The sequence below is a fragment of the Trachemys scripta genome, chromosome 9 (genome assembly GCF_013100865.1).
Source record: "Trachemys scripta elegans isolate TJP31775 chromosome 9, CAS_Tse_1.0, whole genome shotgun sequence".
NCBI lineage: Eukaryota > Metazoa > Chordata > Testudines > Emydidae > Trachemys > Trachemys scripta.
In genome coordinates, this window is record NC_048306.1 from 17,416,875 (window position 1) to 17,437,024 (window position 20,150).

The following is a 20,150-nucleotide window of genomic DNA, read 5'->3' on the forward strand; positions in this document are numbered from 1 at the left end:
AGCATGCTAGCAGCTTACTTGGAACTCATATTAGCAGATGTTTTACCTTGAACAAGAGCTGAGAGACCTGGGGTGCCAGGAAGGCCTGGTAAACCGGCAATTCCTTCATCTCCTCGAGGGCCTGGAGTCCCTGGAGTCCCGGGATCTCCTGGCACACCTACTGGACAAAAATATTAAAAGTAGAAAAACTCAAGAATGACCTTGCAGAAAGAGTCCATGTAGTCCGCTCCCCTGTCTCCCACATTGGCCGTTGCTCTGTGCTAGCAAAAGGTGCAGACCACTTTTTAATGTACTTATTCACCCAATGCAGTAACACTAGGCAGAAATTTCTCCCTGGCACCAACTGGTGATCATCTTATGCCCCACAGCACTATATGCAGAAACTAGACTGTGTAATTTCTGCTCTCACCAATGGAGCTGCAGATGTTGTTTCCACCCATGGCTTATTCAGTCCTGGAATTTACTACACTATTCTCCTCAGTAATATCCAGCAACAGTGAATGAGTGAGAATACTAAAGAGGCATTCAATTTATTTATTTGCAAGAGAGAAAAGGGGGAGTTTTCTCTTAATAGCATTGCTACAAAGAAATAAGCCTACAGGTGGTGTATATTTTTCTGGGCTCCAGATATACAGGATGATGCTAACACAGTCAATCACTCATGCTCTAAACATATCACTCTGCCTGTATTCAGATAGCATTGCATTTAATTGGGAGAGTTGCAGATATACAGCAAACTCTGAAGCTGCACACACTGGGCCAAATTTATCCCTGTAGTAATACCACTAAGTCAATGTAATTACAACAGGGATGAATTTGGCCCACTGAACAGTGCTGGTGAGTTGATAAGAAAATTTGTATTAACATAAAAAAATAAGGACATAGAGCAGATAAGATAGGTGCATTTAAAATTACTTTGCAAAACAAAATCTAAAGAGTTACCTGAGACCAGTCCGTCTTCTCTATCAAGAGAAATAAGAGGGCCTGGAGGACCCATTTCACCTAATTCACCCTGTAAATTTAAACAGATTCAAATTGTTTTCAAGTTCTTTAAAGACCAGAAAGCAGGGAAGAAAGAGTGCCTGTTACTATGCCGGGATCTGCCTTGGTGGCGAAGTTAATAGTAGTTCCTTGATGTAATAAGGATTCCTTTTTTAATGAATTATTCCCTTTGCTCTTCTGTTCTTCCTAATGATCTCTGCATTCATGACGAAGGCCTTGGCTATACTTGGCAATTCACAGTGCTGCTGCGGCAGCGCTGTGAAGCGCGAGTGTAGTCGCGCCGCCAGCGCTGCGAGAGCTCTCTCGCAGCGCTGCAAGTACTCCACCTCTCCGAGGGGAATAGCTTGCAGCGCTGCGAACGAGCGTGCAGCACTGCAGGCGCTGATTACACTGGCGCTTTACCGCGCTGCACTCGCTGCGCTCAGGGGGGGGCGTTTTCACACCCATGAGTGCAGCAAGTTGCAGTGCTGTACAGCGCCAATGTAGCCAAGGTTATACACCACTTGTCTGACGAAACTAACGGCTGTCCACGGAAAGGTGCTTTTATCCCTTACCTGCCTGCATTTTGCTAGCTCAGGAGAGAGCATTGGCATCCTTGTACCATGTTCACAAAACATCATTTATCAAACCAACATATAGACCAATATCAGGTTCATCATCTCTGCTCACCCCGTTCTGTACTACCCCTTGGTAAAAGCCCAGGTGAGTTGTTATTAATACATGCATGTCTAAAGCACCCATAACCGTCATTATCTACAGGCCCTTCAGCCCTGAAGTTCAGTAACTTGAGCTTTGTGAGGCATGACAGCCTCCAGCCACACCTGACTTCACCCAACTAAAATAAGCAAGAGTTGGTAATGTCACCCTGCATCTCATCACTAGCACCCTGATGGTGTCTGCTGATGAAATGTTTTGTTGGCTCTTCCAGCAATAGTGCTCTGAGAGTAGACCAGTATCTCTACTCCTTTCGTAGCGAAGATTCACTGGGGTAGATTGAAGGATATAGAAGGGACTGTACTCCCATTTCTCTCCAGCAAGGAAGCATACAGCTATCACACACAAAACGTAGTATTATCAGGACAACTCACTTAAAATATATGAGGGTTCACCAGAAAACCATAACCACCAATTTAGTTACCCTGACAATGAAGCAGATGGAAAACTGACATTAAAGAAAACATCACAATGATACAGAAGTAAGAAAGAGATTTGACTGGAGTAACGACAAATTTTGTAATAGGAGCAGCGCTTTAATGTTCCCATTGGAGAAGTTACCTTCATTCCTTGCACTCCATCCAGCCCAGGAAAACCAGAGAAACCAACGTGACCCTGTAAAACAAACACACAACAACATTAGCTTATGAAACAAGAAAGGAGGGCCTGTGCAGGCCTCGTTTTAGTGCTCTCCAATACCTGTGTTTGAATCTTAGTCCCAGTCGCTTGTCCTGCAGGAAGTCTGCAGGAGCAGTAAGATTGGCCCATGGGAAGAAAAAGTCGGCAGCGGCCCTGTCTCAACGCCCTCTTACTGAGCAACATATTGGGGTTCCAAAAGACACTTTTCTTGGCCTACTCAGCTAGAAGGGTGGGAGCGGTGATGGGGTGGAACGGGAAGTAGTGAAAATCAGGATGTCATCCTCAGGGTTCTGACAGAATTTCTGAGACTGTTGGTGAGGGAAAGGGCATTCGTCAAACTGTGGCCAGTATTTAATTTCTCTCTCCTGCCTCCTCTTCTCCCCCAAGTCACCTGCACTAAACCAGGTAAGTCTTATCTCACTGACTAACCATTTCCCAGTAGTGTGTGGTAATACTGTGTATGGTTCAGAGGACTCCGCTGCTGATACAGAGCCACCAAAATTCCCTTTGGCCTTATGATGCACGACTAGTGTGCAAGTGCACTACTGCCCTCTACTGGAGTGACTATCAAACCTGCTCCAATGTAGGTCATAAGCTGAGCGTTGGCTGCATTTAAAGGGAATTCTCATAGAGAGACGTCTGTTGGGTTCTATCCCAGCCTGTGATCCTGAATTCCTGGATAGCCACAGACCACCTCATAAACAGCACGGTTCAGAATCCCGCTGCTCAAGACTCATTTCTATCTCATGACCATTCACTTTAAAGTGTTCTGGGAAATACTCTCACATACAGTATCTGTGAAAACAGGGCTAGACCAGAAAGCAGTGAGGATCCAACCTACACCTGCCCCATCCCACAAGGACCTGCCAACATCTTCGAGGGTTCAGTGCCTACATGTAAGCTGGTGAAAAATGGCTCTGATAGCTGTTCTGTGATCACATGGCACTGGTACAACTGAGGGTACACAGGCCATCGCAGCCTTTCAGATACTTAATGCACTGACCCTTTGCACCAGTGTGCAGGACACTATGTGACAGATGGCCCTGAAAAGTAAGAGCGTTGGTTACACCGGGAGGGAGTGTACAGTTTCAAATCTCTGTGGCGGATACTTTCTAAGCCTCTGGTGGGGAAAATGGTTAGGGAGAGAAAATCTTACATTGGTTTTCAGACATTCTTCTGGCCAACTCTCAATGTCCTTCTGGGACATTGACGTGGAGCCCATTAAGGAGGACAGGAGATTGGATAATATGAGAAGACCTTAGGCACTCAGATGACTTCTCGAGACATTAAAAGTATTTCCAAAATTAAACAAGCCTGGTACCTTTTTCCCTGGAATCCCATCAGATCCATCCAATCCCAGAAATCCCTAAAATAGCAAAATACGTGTTATTTAACCTTTATCTTTCTTTCATACTCAAAAGTCACAACCGGGTTTAGGTCCCATTATGCTAGGTACTGTACGATCACACACAAATATATGAATCCTGCTCCTAAGAACTTAACATCTAAAGGTGAAACCCTGGCCCCACTGAAGTCAATGGCAAAGCCATTGGCGTTAATAGGGTCAGGATTTCACCCTAAATAACTTGAGTATCAAAAGCCATTTTTGGAAGAAATCAATAGTATGAAGGCCAAAAATTGTCTCATCTTGTGTAACCATTGTCATATTTAGCACAGTTGAAGTGCTTATAAACAAAATCAGTCCTGGTTCCTTAACTTACTGAAAACTTGGTGTCGACTTTCACGTTGTAAAACTAAGAGATGGGTCATTTTTATCTTGAAAAATAATTTCAAACTTTTGAAGGACAAAAAGCAGCAGAATCCTTTTGGTCTTCATGTTGTATGTGAAAAGCACATCTCTGCAGGCTGTTCATGGTAGTCTGAAGGATGGCTGTGTGACTGTCACATGACTGGGAGCGGGCAGGTCCTCTTGGCAGTACCATGTTTGATATTATATATATTCTCAAACCAACAGCACTTCTCACACTAAGGGACATGGTCACAGGTAATTGGCCCCTTTAAGAGGAGAGAAGGCCAACCACACCTATGCCATAATTAATTAGCTGCTTCCCAGCCTAAGGAGGTGGGAGTAAGGAGGGTCATGTAGAGAGGAACCATGGGGAAAGGACAGGCATTTGTGGAAGGCTCTGAGCCAGGGTCTGAGAATGGTACACCAGGGAAAGCAGCCTGGGGCCAAGTGCTCTATACCAGTGCCAGAAAGACTCTTAAAGGTAACCCAGAAAGGGTCTGGAAACAGGGCCCAGAGAGCAGACTTAACAGAAGCCCCAAAGGGCAGAACCACCTTTTGTTTGTTTGTTGGAATTTATTAGTTTGGACTCTTGCTACTCCAGAAGAGCTCCGTTTGTGACTTGGCCGGGTGGCTAACCACATCTCCAACACAGACTGATATACAGAGATTAGATTTTGAGACCTATCAGTTAGCCAGTTTTTAAATCCATGGGAGGGTGCAAATCCAAGTGACCTAAACTGCAGGTGCAAAAACACTATGGGTTCAAATATCAATGCCTGCATAAAAGAAGACTAGTGAGTAAAGAGTCCTGTATGAGAGGGACTCCAAATATACAGTGTGTTTGGTGCTTATGTTCTTAGGAGAAGAAAAACAATGGATACTGGAGAAAACAGGAATGTGGGATTGTTAAAATTTAAAATCAAAGAGAAAGGAGGCATGTGGATTTTTCTTTCTCATGACATTTCTTATGTTGAGCTACTGCTGTGGTCACATCTATGGAGCAAAGGCACCCAAACTTGCCCAGATGAGAAAAGGAACCCCAAGGGCCTTATCCTGCCAGCAGAGTCCCCTCAACTCTGACTAACTTCCATTGAAACTGAGGATACGAAACCTCACAGGAGGTGCTCAGCACTGGAGGTCACAGAGCTGTTCATTGTGAATATCAGTTGCCCTATTCTTCTGCTTGTGAATGGATCTCAAAGGTCAGTCATTTGTCAGGCCGAGGAGGAAACTGCTGTAGTTAGAGTCCCAGATGACTACAGCACGGATGAAAGCTCCGGCGATGGAATTTGTGAGGATTGAGCACGTTCTCAAGAGTCAAGCTGAATGTACATTTGGAAGTATAAATGAGCAGATACGCAAAGTAGGGGAATGGGGTTTGCAATGAGTTGAAAACTGGTGGGACTATAGAATAAGAATGGCCAAGTAGCAGTATCTGCTCACGTCCATTCGGAATGCTGTTGCAAAGATAATTTTCCCAGCCTGTCACCTGGGCCATGCCATCCCTCTCTTTGCATCCTTCCATCGCCCCCATCTTCTTTACCGCATCTAGCGTAAGCTACTTGTCACCTCCAAGGCCCTTCATAGCGTATCCCTACCCTACCAGCCATCTCTCATTTGCTGTCTAGATGTCAACTCTTGTCTCCGATCAGCCTGTGTCACCAGCCTCCATTGTTCATCTGTTATGTTTTCAAACAAGCACCTTCATGCTTTCCCCCATGTTTGGGAGGTGCGCCTCATAACATCCACAATACCTACCTCACCATCCTCCTCCAAATCCCTCCTCAAAATTCTCCTTTGCTGTGTGACACTTGTGGAAAAACTTGACAATGGTTAGGCTGCTGGTGACTGACCAATATTGTCTCACTGTTTCCTTGAACCCTCCAACCTATCCCTCTGTACCCATCTGTTGTCTTGTGCCTGACACTTAGATTGGAAGCTCTTGGGGCAGGTACCATCTTTTTGTTCTGTGTTTGCACAGTGCCTAGCACAGCGAGGGCCTGGTCCATGACTAGGACTCCGCGGCACTATGATAATACAAATAAAGACACTTTACAAACAAGTTGAACATTCCCGTCTGTACGTCTCTTGTCAAGAACAGGGATTTAAGGCCACAGTAAAGTTACCTACCCTGCCACCTGGTAAGCCAGGGATCCCCTTTTCTCCTTTTTCGCCAATACCCCCAAAGCCCTGTGGGAAAAAGCCAAAGTCACATATGTTAACTCCCAGATCTATCTGGAGACAAATGCCGTGCAGCCCCCAGGTGAGGTGAGTGTATCAACTCTCTACAAACATATACAAGAGAAGCAAGGTTGAGTTGACACTCTACTGGGCCTCCTAGCCCCAGAAAAAACCCTTCCTCACAGACAGCTGGCAGTATGTGCAAGCACCCTGGTTGCAATGGAGTCATGTGTTTTCCTGCTGCCACCTGGGCCCCTTTCCCTTAATTAGACCTGGATGGAAAAACAGAAATTCCATTTTGTGCAGATGTAGTAAGGCCCTGCTCGCTCCTGCCTCTTCTCAAGTCCACAAACAGCTCAGAGACCTTTTTCTGGTAAAACACCCCATGCAGTTTATTTACAATAGTTTCCCCCCCACCTTTGTACACTAGACAGTCTTAAACCTATTGACCTAGGGAGCCCTCAGCTCCAGAGGCAAACAAGAAAGAGTAATCTCTCTCCCCCACTTTCTATCTGCTTCCTCCCATCCTACTTCCTTCCTGTGCCTTTTGTATTATCTGCCTCCCGGTCTAATTAGTCTCTTAGTTCTCTTCGGCCTGTCAATTAGCTCTTCCTAATGAGGTTTGCTCTGAAGTAATTAATTAGAGCTGCAGGGACCAAAGGGCTGGCTCAGCAGCTGTTGCTCAGCGCTGTGTCACAGGAGGATTTAGATATCTTGAAATCTGATTTTTTTTCCATTTAGGAACAAAACCTAAAAATGTCAAAATTCTCTGCAAAAGAAAGTTCCAAAAAAATGTTTAATTTTGGAACAATCACAATATTTTGATTTTTTTTAAACAAAAGAAATACATTCTGAAACAGAGAGAAGGAAAAAATGACGTTTTGTTTTTTAAAAGTCCAAGCAGGATGTTTTGAGATTGTCAGAACTCTTCCCTCCCCCCCCCCTCCCCCCCCCCCCCCAAAATGGAATTTCAGGTAAATCGACACAAGTCCATGAAGCATTTCAACAAAACTGCATTCTCCGACGGAGAACTGTTCTGTTGAAGTTTTACAGACCAATCCTACCTACTTATAACCTTAAGGCACAATGGAAGCACTGTGAGTCCATGGTGCATCTTCTACTCCCTGGGTCCTGTGCCAGGAGAGATCATTAGCAATCATCTGAGTGCCATGTTAAATGCTGCCCACTGACTTACTCAAGGAGAAGAAGTCTGCAATGATACTGCATCAATAATTCCATGAACAGAAGGTACAGCAATACAATAACTTAATGAATCATAACATGTTACTTGACATTCACACAGCACTTCTACTTTGTGAATCTCAACACACTTTAGGAACCTGGGTAAATATCATTAACTTTAATTACAGATGAGGAGACTAAGGCATAGAGAATTTAAAGATCACAAAGTCACACAAATTAGTGGCAAAATTGGGAACTGAATTTGTCTCCAAACTCCCAATCTAGCAAACTGTGCATTGGACTATGCTGCCTCTCAATAGAAAAAACCCAACTCTATAAACTATAACAGCAGAATCTTCTGACTGCAATTCAGTATCACCTCCGCCATTAAAAAGTAGATTCAAATCTATTTCTTAGATGTAAAAAGCTGGTTGAAATTTGACAAACAACAGTTCAGTGCAGGAATCAGAGAGCCCCTTTGTCCTTTTACAGTGTAAAAAGGAATGACACAGCAGTTTCACATTCAACACTTGAAAACAGATTTAAGGACTCCCCTTCTCTTCCTCCTTTCCCCCCCCCCCCCCCCCCCCCCCCCCAAAATAGGGATCAAATCCAGGGCTGTGGCAAGCCTTGATTTCAGTGAGAGCTGCAGTGACTAAGAACTTCTCAGGCTTCAATCCTGCAAACACTTTTGCACATGCTTTACTTTTCACACAGGAGCAGTCCCATTGACTCAGACAGGACTACTCAAGATAAACACACACACACACTCTCTCTCTCTCTCTCTCTCTCCCTCCCTTAACTAGGGAAATGGAATATGTCCAAGCAGGGCTTAAATTCTCAGAGATTATTTCCTGGAGCCCCCCATACCCTTCCAGGCAACAGCTGTGGGGCAAGGGATCTTGGGGCTTCTGCCCCGCGGGGTGCGCTGAGGCTCCTATGGGTTTGAAAATATTTACCAGAGCTCTGCTCCGGATGGCTCCAGCTGAATTTAAGCCCTGTATTTAAGAAGCCTAATAAAAAAACCTGTGTTTAGAATAACAGATGCCAGTACAAATTTTCTTTACACACAGCTCTATCGATATATATATTGAAGCGATCTGTAAACAATTTACTCTATGCTTCAGAAGCTTCACAAAATATTTGTCCCTTCAATTTTACTAAAGATACTGTGTTTACAAAAGGCTGAGGTTGGGGAAAACAACCTCCCAACCTCCTGATAAAGAGGAAAGCTGTTGTTATTCTTCATGCATGACACGGGGGCTGTTACAAAGCATGGAGTTACTGAGTATTAAAGCTCAGTGCATTGTAACTTTAAAACTAAATAAAGAAAAGCTATGTTTAAGTAGCATTAGAGGAAAGTAGCGTTTTTAGTGTATTGTAACAGCAAAGGAATGTTAAGAGATGGTGCCATCTAGTGGCCACGTGAAGGGCTGTGATGACTTTATCTTCAGTGCCTCTGCAAACTGCAGATCCAGTGTACGAAATTAAAGCATTTCAGTGACTCTAATATCCGTTGCACAAGAGCACCACTGTCTCAATATCTGTGTAAGAAAGAGCCCCCAGATACATTTCCACTCGAGGGACAAAACCCACAGGCATTACAACCAGATTTTCAAAGATTTGGAGGGGCCTAAAGATACAAATCGGCAACCAGTGGGATTTTCAAATGCACCAAGGCACCTAGCACCTATTAACATTGAATATTTTTTAAAAATCAGCCTTACCAGAGGGCCAGGGAATCCTTTACTCCCAGGGAATCCTTTAGGGCCCGGCTCACCCTGCCAACAAGGAAAGGACAGACACTGTGAATGAGTCATTAAAGGGATGAGATGAAAAAAAGAGGCTTGTCCTGCTCACTGAAAGTGCACATTGAGATGGACAATCTACAGTCACCCAGTGCACCCTCATCTCCTCAGTCAGATGATTTCATAAGATGGAGGCCCATAGCTGGAAGGAAAACTCCAAGCCCAGCGGCCAATGCTGCAAAATGCTCAGCACCCTCATTTATCATGGAAGTTGATAGCAGTTGAGTGTGCACAGCACCTCCTGGGAGGTGATCAGCTTGGGCAGGATCAAGCCTTACAAACATACATCTTTACAATTATGCTTACTGTCACACAACCAACAATGAGGCAGAGAAATCCAACAGGAAGGTCTGGGTCTGAGCTCACCCCAGCGAACTCGCACCGACTACAAGGAGTTTCTCCTGATATATAGTTAGAAGTGAGATCAGAATGAGGCCCCAAATGAGACTATCTAGGGCCCAAAAACTGCAGCCCTCACTCAGTCCTTGGAAGTTAAGCTGGAGTAGGGACTGCAGGATTTATCCCAGCTCCTTATTATATTTATAGAAATACTGATGCGCTAAATATATATCTCAATAATTGTCTGGGATAGTACAATCAAGCACATGAATCTGATTATTTTTGACCAACGTGCAGCACAACAACAACAAAAGAGCTACAGCTTCACTCTTCCTTATTTATTTTTCTAAGAGGATTAGGTTTTCTGCTTGGGTTAATGCAGTTTCACAGTTCACAGATCCAGCAGAAATGAGCTATAGATCTTAATTTTGTGCATTCATTTTTTAAGATTTAGAACTTAGGTAGGCTTAAGATTCCTCTTTCTGGGAGGCTTGGATTCTCTCATCCACCGTAATGAACTGAACCAAGTGTCAGGAGATTTCAGTTCAAAAAGATTTAAGTCAGTTTAAAAAGTAGTGCAGAAAAGTACTGATCAGTCCTTATTCACCTGCAAAACTAGATCCTAGCTCAGTTAATCATTCGTAGAGCTGCAGAAACATACAGCACAGCTAGCTTGGACTGTGTAACAGGTGGCTTTAAACAACAACAAAAACTGAGATATAATCACCAAATTTCATTTTTACGCCAGGCAAACAACCCATGTTTTACAATCCAAAACGATCACAGGAGGGCAAGACAAGTTGCTAATCTTTGCCTTTCCCAAGGGAACAGAAGTTGAATAGTATATTTCCCACAACATGTGTCTCAACTCTGAGCAAACGTAGCCAATTACTGAAAAAAATGCTACAAATATTGTCAAAGCTGGGTCTGCACCCTTGTCCACTGAAGTCACTGGAAGTATCTCCATTCACTTTAATGAGCATCAGATTAGGCCCAGTGTTTGGAAAATGGGCTGCTGCTTGTTTTGATGCAGAGGTATTCCTTTACACAGAGAATTATTTCTATTTGAAGAATCTTTCTGAGGTTGGAGATGGCTGAAATGAGAGAGAAAGCCCAGGTGTGTGGGCAAGAAGAGGGAAATGTTCCCCCCTCACTGCCATATTTTGACCCTCTAAGTGAACCTGCAGGGACAAGTTCATTTCTTATCCTCTCACAAACCAAGTCACAAGGTTCAGTCTGCAAACACCTTTGGGAACCATCCATGCAGGATTTGAATAGCCCCAGGATTGTCTAGCTGCTTCACTCAGCCTTAGCATCAAGGAAAGGAAAAATTCAGCATTGTTTCCAGTAGAGTTGAGTTTACAAACCTTTACTCCTGGTTTCCCTTTTGGAAATCCCATGAACTCTAGTATCCCAGTGGATGGTGGTGGACCTGCAGGGCCAGTTGGCCCGACATCTCCCTGTTGACAATTGGGGAAGATATTAATGTAAGCAGAACATCTTAGATCTAAGGTGAGTGATCCATGATTCACTGAAAGCCACTCAACTCAGGCCTTGCATGCACAATATAAAGTACTAAGGCTGATGTGGGAGCTTAGCCATGAAAGCCAAAAGGTCAGACTGCAAATTAACAAGAACAAATGCATTGTATTAAAGTAGTGTGAAGTAAAAAAGCATGTAAGAAAAAGAAAGGTCAGTTATCGAACAAACAGAAAAATACACAAGAAAACCCCTAAAGCCAGATACAGAAGAGATGAAAATGAATGACAGAAAGGCAAGGCAACTAGAAAGACTGGGATGTAACAAACACAAAACATCATGAAGCAGATGATGTGAGGAGAAGTGAAGGAAAAAGCCCAATCACGTAATCACTCCCCACACTTCCCAACAACTGGGCAGAGTGGGATTTTCAAGAGCACTTAGTGTTGGCCTGACTCTGGTCCCATTGAGGTAAACTGGCCACAATGGGAGCAGAGTCAGGCCAATGCTGGGCACTTTTGAAAAATCTCTCCCTGCGAGGCTCTAGCGGGTCAAGTTCTGCACTTGTGTGCATGCCAGGTAAATCCCACCAAGGACAATGGGCCTGTACAGAATTTATGTCAGTCCAGAATATGACCCATTATATTCACCAAGCTAAATGGGTTTAAATTAACAGGGTTTAAATTAAGAAATGGAATGGAACGAAGGATAAGGATCTGACAGGTGCTGAGGGCCATCATCTCTCAGTGGAGTCCTTCCTTGCAGGAGATGCTCAGCATCATGCGGGATCAGGGCATTGAAGAATTTTCTCTCATTCTCCTCTTTATCCGCCACTGCCTTTCCAGCTGTAGGAATGCTTCCCAAACTCTAGCCCCACTCCCTTTGCAATCTTAGCTCTCCTCCTATTCGGACTCCATTTTGTCTTCTAAATATATCTGGGTTGAATTCTTGACCATGGTAGTAAGTGTCCTAGTAGAAATTCTTCTTGGGAGGTCACCTCCTGTTTGTTTATCCCCTTTGTGAGAATTACCAACACAGGGCCAAATAACACATAGTGAACTTCTCAATGCCAGAGCTGAGGACTCATGTCTGAAGGGGAGATTTCTAGTGGGCACATGTAGGACTATGGATAACTATTTTTGTAGTTCTCTACAGAAGTGAATCAGTTCCACTTACCTTTTCACCTTTCTCTCCTTGGAAACCTAATCCCATATTACCCTGAGGAAAAAACAGTAAGAATTAATGAATAAAGAAAGAAGAAGAAGATGACGATGATGACAAATTAGCTCCTAGGGTGACAATTCAACAAAACACTCAAGCATATGACTTCAGTGGGACTTAATCACATGAATAAGTACTTGCTAAATCCTGGCCTGGGTTAGCATCTTTCATCCAAGGGTATAAAATATTTACATTTAAGTGGATGAAAAAAGAAACTATGATAAAAAATAATAAACTCTCACAAAAAACCTGGAGTTTCTCTCTTTAGGACTCAGGTATGAAAAGAAGACATGAAGGGAAGGTACTCACTTTTGGTCCTGGTGGCCCCATTGCACCCTTTGGCCCCTAAACATGAACACGATAAAGTTTTTATTTATTTTAACTTAAACTTGGATGCAAACTATGTAAAAAAGTCTGGGTGTTTAACATAATTTTGGGGTGCTGCTCAGTTGAGGATGACCCAAGCCCATTGACATCAGTGGGCTTTGACCTTCAATGGTTTTAATGGCCAGGAAAGCACATTGTCATTGTGATAAATTAAAATGAACAATTTGAAGAAAACTACAGCTCCAAAAAGGGGTGCTGGAACAATTTGTATAGAGCCATCGAACCAAACTATAAACCCTGTATATGATGGAAACCACTTCAAGCCAGGGGGTGCAGTAGCACCCCCAGCATCCCTAGTTCCAGCATCTATGGCCCCAAATTGTATTCATTTCAAAAAATGACAGGTGTTGTGCAGTTTATTGCATTTTTACATGAGCCAAACTGAAATCCTAGTCTCCTGAATGCATCCCTATCAAAGGTGATTTTTCAGGATATTGCATGGGGATTTAGGCCTGAACATTCAAACGCTTAAAGTTTTGCTACCATGAGTAGGAACTACTCACATTAGTAAATTCAAGCATGCATGTGTTTGCAGGATTGGACCTTATTGACCAATACTCCATACAAAGAGCAGAAGTTTTACTCTAGTGCCTGCAATATACTCTGAATTCAAAAATATTCTGTATTTAAAAGTGATGCTGCTCCATTTGCAATCCCTTCTTGTATAAACATGGTCAGTTTTGCTCTACAGTGGATTCAACTTCCTCTCCTCCCATTTTGAGTGTTGTGTCATGCTGTCTTGTCCAGTTTGTACTTACAAGGCCAACTACATATGTTGTTCCCAATATTAGGTTCCATGCAGTGAGTCTGCACTGGAATGGGTTCACCAAGGTGGATGAAGCGGGTGAGTGGAGCTTTCCTATTATTGCAAATTTGAAATCTTTCCTGTTTTTATTACATTTTCAAAGGCAATGATTTTCACTTAGGTTTAATAGCCATACAGGTTTTTATAGCTAAATCACCATTTTTACGAAGGTAATCAAAACAAACAATTTCAGGGACATGAAAATGGGCAATGGTGGAAAAATGCCTGTGTATAGCACTACTTTATTAACAACACTGAATACAAAGGTTAAGGTTTCCTTACCTGCAAACCTGGCAATCCTATAGGACCCACAGAACCTGCTGGGCCAGGGAAACCTTTTGGACCCTATCAGAAAAAGTTTTAGGAAATGTATTAAGGAACTCAACTCTTCAGGTCCCACCTTCCCATTTAACTAGTTGTCACCATTCTTATCGGCCCTTCACTGATGCCTGATCCCAGTTAATTTAATACAAGAGAAAATATTAAGACACAAGAAGACAGACCAGAATGCAACACTGGCTTCTATTCATTAACAAAGCAAATACCCTCACCCCAAAAGCAAACATTAATTTTGTCCATCACATGAGATAGCAAGTACCTTCGATGAGATGCTGAGTACCTTTAAATTCATGTACTTCCCTGGGAGCTGATGATGCTCAGCATTTCACAAGACTAGGCTCTTAAAAAGACACTGCTCTGCCATTTTGTAACTTTCCCTCCAAAAACTGTAGAAGGAGGTGCATGGTGACAGATAAGGGAACCATTTCCATTAGTCTTATGTTTGATAAAAGTTTGCTTCTACAAAATATTAATTCAAGGCCAAATTTTACTTGGCAACGTCCCTTTCATTTCTTCAGTGATGGAATGGGAATTGCAAGGAAGAGCAGATTAAAAAGCCTACAGAATGAGCAGGACTTTCCTCATGAAATCCTGACAAGCTGATGGCAGGGTGTGTCTTAAAATCATACACAATATCCCTGGGAAAATGCATCTAATTTAAAACACATGACAATTCATTGACATTATCAGCATTTGTTTATCTGGAAAATCATTGTTACAGAGTTTAGCATTAGAAGGGTGTTTGGTTTTAAATGTAAAATTGACTGCAGGTATGGCCAAAATCCAATCTCCTTTGCTATGGTGCAAATCTGGAGTAATTTAATTAAAGCCAGTGGAATTACTCTGGATTTACACTTATGTTACTGAGATCAGAATTTGGACCACTGAGTAGAAATGTGCCTAAGCTGATTAATGCAAACAATTAATAGCGTGCGGGAATTGACCTAAAAATGAAAGTATTATTTTCCTTTTCAGTAATACTCATAAAAACATGATTTCAAAAATAAATTAAATAGCTTACAGAAATCCCATCCAATCCAGGAAGGCCATTTTCACCCTAAAAATGAAAAATAAATTAATAAAAATACATTATAACAAGAAAGTATAATTCATGGTCATTATATTTTATATAAACAGAAATATTTAGGTAAGTAAATATTAGATCACATGTAATTAGAAAAATATTTATACTTAAATAATATGTATTTGGGTCAGACAGAGAAGGAAGTCCAAAAGCCATGAACCATGGCAACTACATTCATTTATGTTTGAGCAAAGACAACACTGAGAAAAATCAAATTTATACAATGACCAGTACAATATTGTATTTTTGTAAAAGTATTTTTTAAAAAGTGCTGCTTACTGCTAAATATACCTTTCACTATTAACATTTCAGATGGTGATTTTCCATGAACATCTAAATTCGTGAATAATTATCTATTTCATAAAAATTAATAAGGCCTGGTCCACACTAAGCCCCCAGTTCGAACTAAGATACGCAACTTCAGCTACGTGAAAAACATAGCTGAAGTCGAAGTATCTTAGTTCGAACTTAAAAGTTCTTACCGCGGGTCCACAAGCGGCAGGCAGGCTCCCCTGTCGACTCCGCCTACTCCTCTCGCAGAGCAGGATTACCGGCGTCGACGGCGAGCACTTCCGGGATCAATTTATCGCGTCTAGACAAGACGCGATAAATCAATCCCAGAAGATCGATTGCTGGCCGCCGAACCAGCGGGTAAGTATAGACGTATCCTAAGTTAGCGTATATAATTGATAGTACTGGTCAGAAAAGCTTGAAAAGTTCAAAACTTTGACCAAAAAAGGAGAAAAAATTCTGTGACATTTTTTCCACTTTGACTAGTTCTAGTAACTTATTAGTAGTGAGTATCTATGTAGCACCAGAGTATGTACGTACACACACGCTCTCTCTCACTTGATATATCGAGGGCTGGATGCAGAACGGTAATGAATGCCTTCAAATCACTATGGCTTTAATGCAACCTGTTCAGAACCCCACTGGAAGTATTAAGCCCCTTGTAGATTCAGGCCAGATCCTGTATTCTTTGTGCAATCAAAACTCTATTTTTAATTAATATATGTATGTATGTATCAGAGTATGTGAGCACATGTACACACATCCTTGAATGTTAAGCTAAGCAGATACTTTCATTCCATGGTTTAAATGTTCATTACATTGGCAATAAAATTATGGATATAAAATTCTCTCTCAGATATAAAACATCTCAGTTCTTCATTAATCACATAGGGTGAAATCCTGACCTAACTAAAGTCAATGGCAAAACTCCCACCGACTTCACTGGGGCCAGGACCATGTCCATAATGTTCATGTGTTTGAAGAATATAACGGTTTACCAGTTGGTACATCTCAGTGCAAAGAGCAATGGGGATAATGGGCAGTGCTTGGAATCCAACAGCAAGAGTAATGTTAACATACACTAGGATTTTGCTGGTCACGCTCAGCAGTGATCCAGTGGCTTTACCTGACTAATGGAGACAGGGTGAAATCCTGGCCCCACTGAGGTCAATAGGAATTTTTGCCACAGGATTTCACTCTGTAATTCTAAGAGCAAGGGCTACCATTAGCTTTTTATCACAACAGACGTAATCTGAGAGAGAAGTCGACCATGTACAGAGGGGTTGTGGCTGCTACAGAAGGTCTCTTCCATGTCATTCCTGCATCTAGAAGCTCCTGCCACTGCTTCACACAAGGCAGGACAAGCCTGCAGGAGGTCCCTCATTCTCAGTTTGAGGATGGTTGGTTTCTGCTGGTGCAGGAATTGGCATTAGAGGTGCCAGGCCTATAGGTGTGCCCTACAACAATGGTCTGGTAACTATATGGGGACAACAGGACATGGTGAGCATGGTTCTGTGGGTGCACATTAGTCCTGCTGAGGGATAAACAATTTGCATCTGTGTTGCAAGGACTATGTACAGTAACTCCTCACTTAAAGTTGTCCCGGTTAACGTTGTTTCATCGTTACATTGCTGATCAATTAGGGAACATGCTCGTTTAAAGTTGCGCAATGCTCCATTATAACATCATTTGGCAGCCCCCTGCTTTGTCCACTGCTTGCAGAAAGAGCAGCCCTTTGCAGCTAGCTGGTGGGGGCTTGGAACCAGGGTGGACCGGCAGCCCCCCGATCAGCTCCCCGCTCCCCTAAGTTCCCTGTGCGCAGCCACCCAGCAGGCTATCAATTGCCGGCAGTTCAGCTGTCCCTCCCCCCACTGCCATGTGCTGCTCCTGCCCTCTGCCTTGGAGCTGCTCCCTGGAACCACCGGCTTGCTGTGCCGGAGGGGAGGGGGGAGAGGAAAAAAGTGGGCTAATATCAGGGTGTCCCTCTCCCCCCTGCTACTGCCACCCATTTATCCCATTTCCATAGAGCGGGGGGAGACACGATATGGCTCAGGACGGAGGGAGCTTGCAGGCAGCAGCTGCTGGTCTCAACTTGCTGATCTAAAAAGGCAATGTTCTTACAGTGGGGTCAGCATACTTAAAGGGGCAATGCACAACTCTCTCTCTCTCACACACACAGGGTGTGTGTCTGTCTGCCATGCTGTCTCCCCTCCCTCCATTCGTGCTGCCTTGTAGAGTGTGAGGCTACATTAACAACCATGTGTTAACCCTTGAGAGCTCAACCGAATGCTAGTTCATCATTTAGCAGTAAGACATTCCCTGGGAAATAACCCTCCCTCTTCCACCCTCTGACTCCACCACCTCAACCAAGCTTCACAATCATCATTTCTGTGTACAGTATTAAATTGTTTGTTTAAAACTTATACTATGTATACATATATATAATATAGTCTTTTGTCTGGTGAAAAAAATTTCCCTGGAACCTAACCCCCCCCATTTACATTAATTCTTATGGGGAAATTGGATTCGCTTAACATCGTTTCGCTTAAAGTCACATTTTTCAGGAACATAACTACAATGTTAAGCGAGGAGTTACTGTACTTGTAGGTTTTCGGTGTAATAATGTTTGTGTTGTTAAAAATAAAGCTATGGCCTGCTTTCATAAGCCATAATTTGTGCCTCTGCATCCAAGCATACCCATGACAAACTTGCCCAACATTGTGAGTGATTTAACCTGCAGTATATACCCTGTAACATTCAGAGCACATGTAGGTTTCTTCTGCTATGTCTTCTCCTGCATGTTGACAATTCTTACCTTAATTCCTTTAGGGCCACCTTCGTCATACACAGGATCTCCTTTGGGACCTTTGGGACCAAAGCGACCCTGTTTTTAAAAGAATGAATTTACAAATCTATTTTTCTATAATCTGTATAAAAAAATTTTGAAAAAATGTTTTTCAGCAAAATACACTGTGGCAGATCCTCCTCTATGGAGCTATGCCAATTTATACCAGCTGAGGATCTACCCCTTTATATTTACCTTCTCACACCAAAGCATCATCATGCTATAATTAAATCAAATTCTACAAAAATTTTATCTGGTATTCTCCCCATTTACTTTAGATTTTTCTCTTATTCTGAGCCTTCAGACAACTGAAACCTTGTCTACACTTATCGGGGGTTTGACGCGCGGCAATCGATGCATTGGCAGTCAATTTAGTGGGTCTTGACCCGCTAAATTGGCCGCTGATCGCTCTCCCATCAACTCCTGTACTCCACCTGAACGAGAAGCACAAGGGGAGTTGATGGGAGACAACATCGCATAGTGTGGACCCCGCAGTAAGTAGATCTAAGTACGTCGACTTCAGCTACATTATTCACCTAGCCAAAGATGCGTAACTTAGATCCATCTCCCCCCGTAGTGTAGACAAGGCCTGAGTAAGTATGTTTAACATATGCTTTGATAGTATGTAACTCTATTATTAACATCTCTGTTCATACACTCATCTGTTCTGTGATGGGTTGAACCAATCACCACTGAATTAAACTTAATTTTGACCCATTAATCATTATGGGACAAATTGATTCGTGGGGTAACTCCACTGAAGAAACTGCAGTTATATGCAGGATGAATTCATTTTATAACTCTAGTTATGCCACCTGATCTTAATCTTAATCATCCTATTGGATTTATTTTAGGTAATTTCATGTTAACTGCCAATTTAATTTGAAGGAAGATAAGTGAGCAGAGCAACAATTATGGCCAAAAATATAATCCTACAAGGATTATATATAAAAAAAAAGGCAATTTGAACAGTATGTATGAGTAAATTGGCTTCTCTAGAAATCATTGCTTAAATCTGATCATATTGCTTAGGTTTTTTCAGTGTCCTATGAACTTCAGAGTTCAACACATGCATACATTGGTACCACATTTTTTATAAAGATTCAGTGTATTGACATTAATAATGTCACTCGGATTTGCCAACTATATTTTCTTCCCCTTCGCCCCTTATTCACATGACTAAGCCTTACTCATGCAAAGTAGTTCCACTGATTTTAAGATTACTCATATGAGTAAAGTTTGTAAGATAATTTTTCCAGCCCATTCTGTGTCTACAATGTGAAAATAATTCCATATCTTTATGCTTTATTTAAAGGCTTAGGGTAAAATTTTAAAAAGTGCCTAAGTAATTTAAGAGTTTTAGTCCCATTTTCAAAAGTGATTCACACACTAAGGCGCCTCAATCCCATTGACTTTCAATAAGACGTAGATGCTTTTGAAAATTTTACCATTAGTCTTTTTTGCTGATGTTGTTGAACAAATATAGATTAATGCAGACTTGCGTAATGCTAATGGATTCCCAACAGTACCATGGAAATGAGCAAGCCAAGACTATAGTACCTGTTAGGATGTCAAGTGGAATTATACTAGTCAAACAGTTAGCCCTGGTCTACCCTGGGGTGTATGTGTGTGGGGTCAATCTAAGGTACACAACTTCAGCTACGTGAATTACACCTAGTAAATCAATCATTCAGCTTGTTAAACTGCTGGTAATTTTTCCTAAGTATCCTAAGGCCTCAATTTCCTGAGTTAGACCACAGTTCATGAAATCATCCATTTGCAGGAAGGGTGCTTAAAGCACACGCTTCACTTTAAGCACATGATTCAATTCAATTGACACAATGGGACTGAAGCACCCACTTAAATGCTTTTCTGAATTGGGGCCTTCTGGCTGATCCTGCAAGTGCCTCCAATTCCTACTACGGTCAGTCAATGGGACCTCAGAGCGTTCAGCACCTCACAGAATTAAACTCATAAGGGCTAAATCCTGTTCACCTTGAAGTCCATGTCAGGATTGTCAGGGATTGAAGGTTTATTCTAATGTGGCAACATACCCACCTTCAGGAATTTTATCTTCTATAGTT

General features: G+C 42.3%; 1 protein-coding gene across 4 annotated transcripts in view; it reads right to left on the reverse strand.

Annotated features, from left to right (window-relative positions):
• COL4A6 (collagen type IV alpha 6 chain) overlaps positions 1-20,150 on the reverse strand; it is a 195,552-nt gene that overhangs the window by 40,858 nt on the left and 134,544 nt on the right. For 3 of the 4 annotated variants that reach the window (XM_034780561.1, XM_034780563.1, XM_034780559.1), the window contains exons 8-19: positions 18,037-18,105; positions 14,868-14,903; positions 13,790-13,852; positions 12,625-12,660; positions 12,271-12,312; positions 10,983-11,075; positions 9,196-9,249; positions 6,236-6,295; positions 3,677-3,721; positions 2,278-2,331; positions 943-1,012; positions 47-160 (exon numbers count right to left, since the gene is read on the reverse strand). In XM_034780561.1, coding sequence (XP_034636452.1) covers positions 47-160; positions 943-1,012; positions 2,278-2,331; positions 3,677-3,721; positions 6,236-6,295; positions 9,196-9,249; positions 10,983-11,075; positions 12,271-12,312; positions 12,625-12,660; positions 13,790-13,852; positions 14,868-14,903; positions 18,037-18,105 — 736 coding nt within the window. The remainder of the gene's footprint in view (positions 1-46; positions 161-942; positions 1,013-2,277; positions 2,332-3,676; positions 3,722-6,235; positions 6,296-9,195; positions 9,250-10,982; positions 11,076-12,270; positions 12,313-12,624; positions 12,661-13,789; positions 13,853-14,867; positions 14,904-18,036; positions 18,106-20,150) is intronic. The other variant, XM_034780562.1, reaches the window with a different exon arrangement.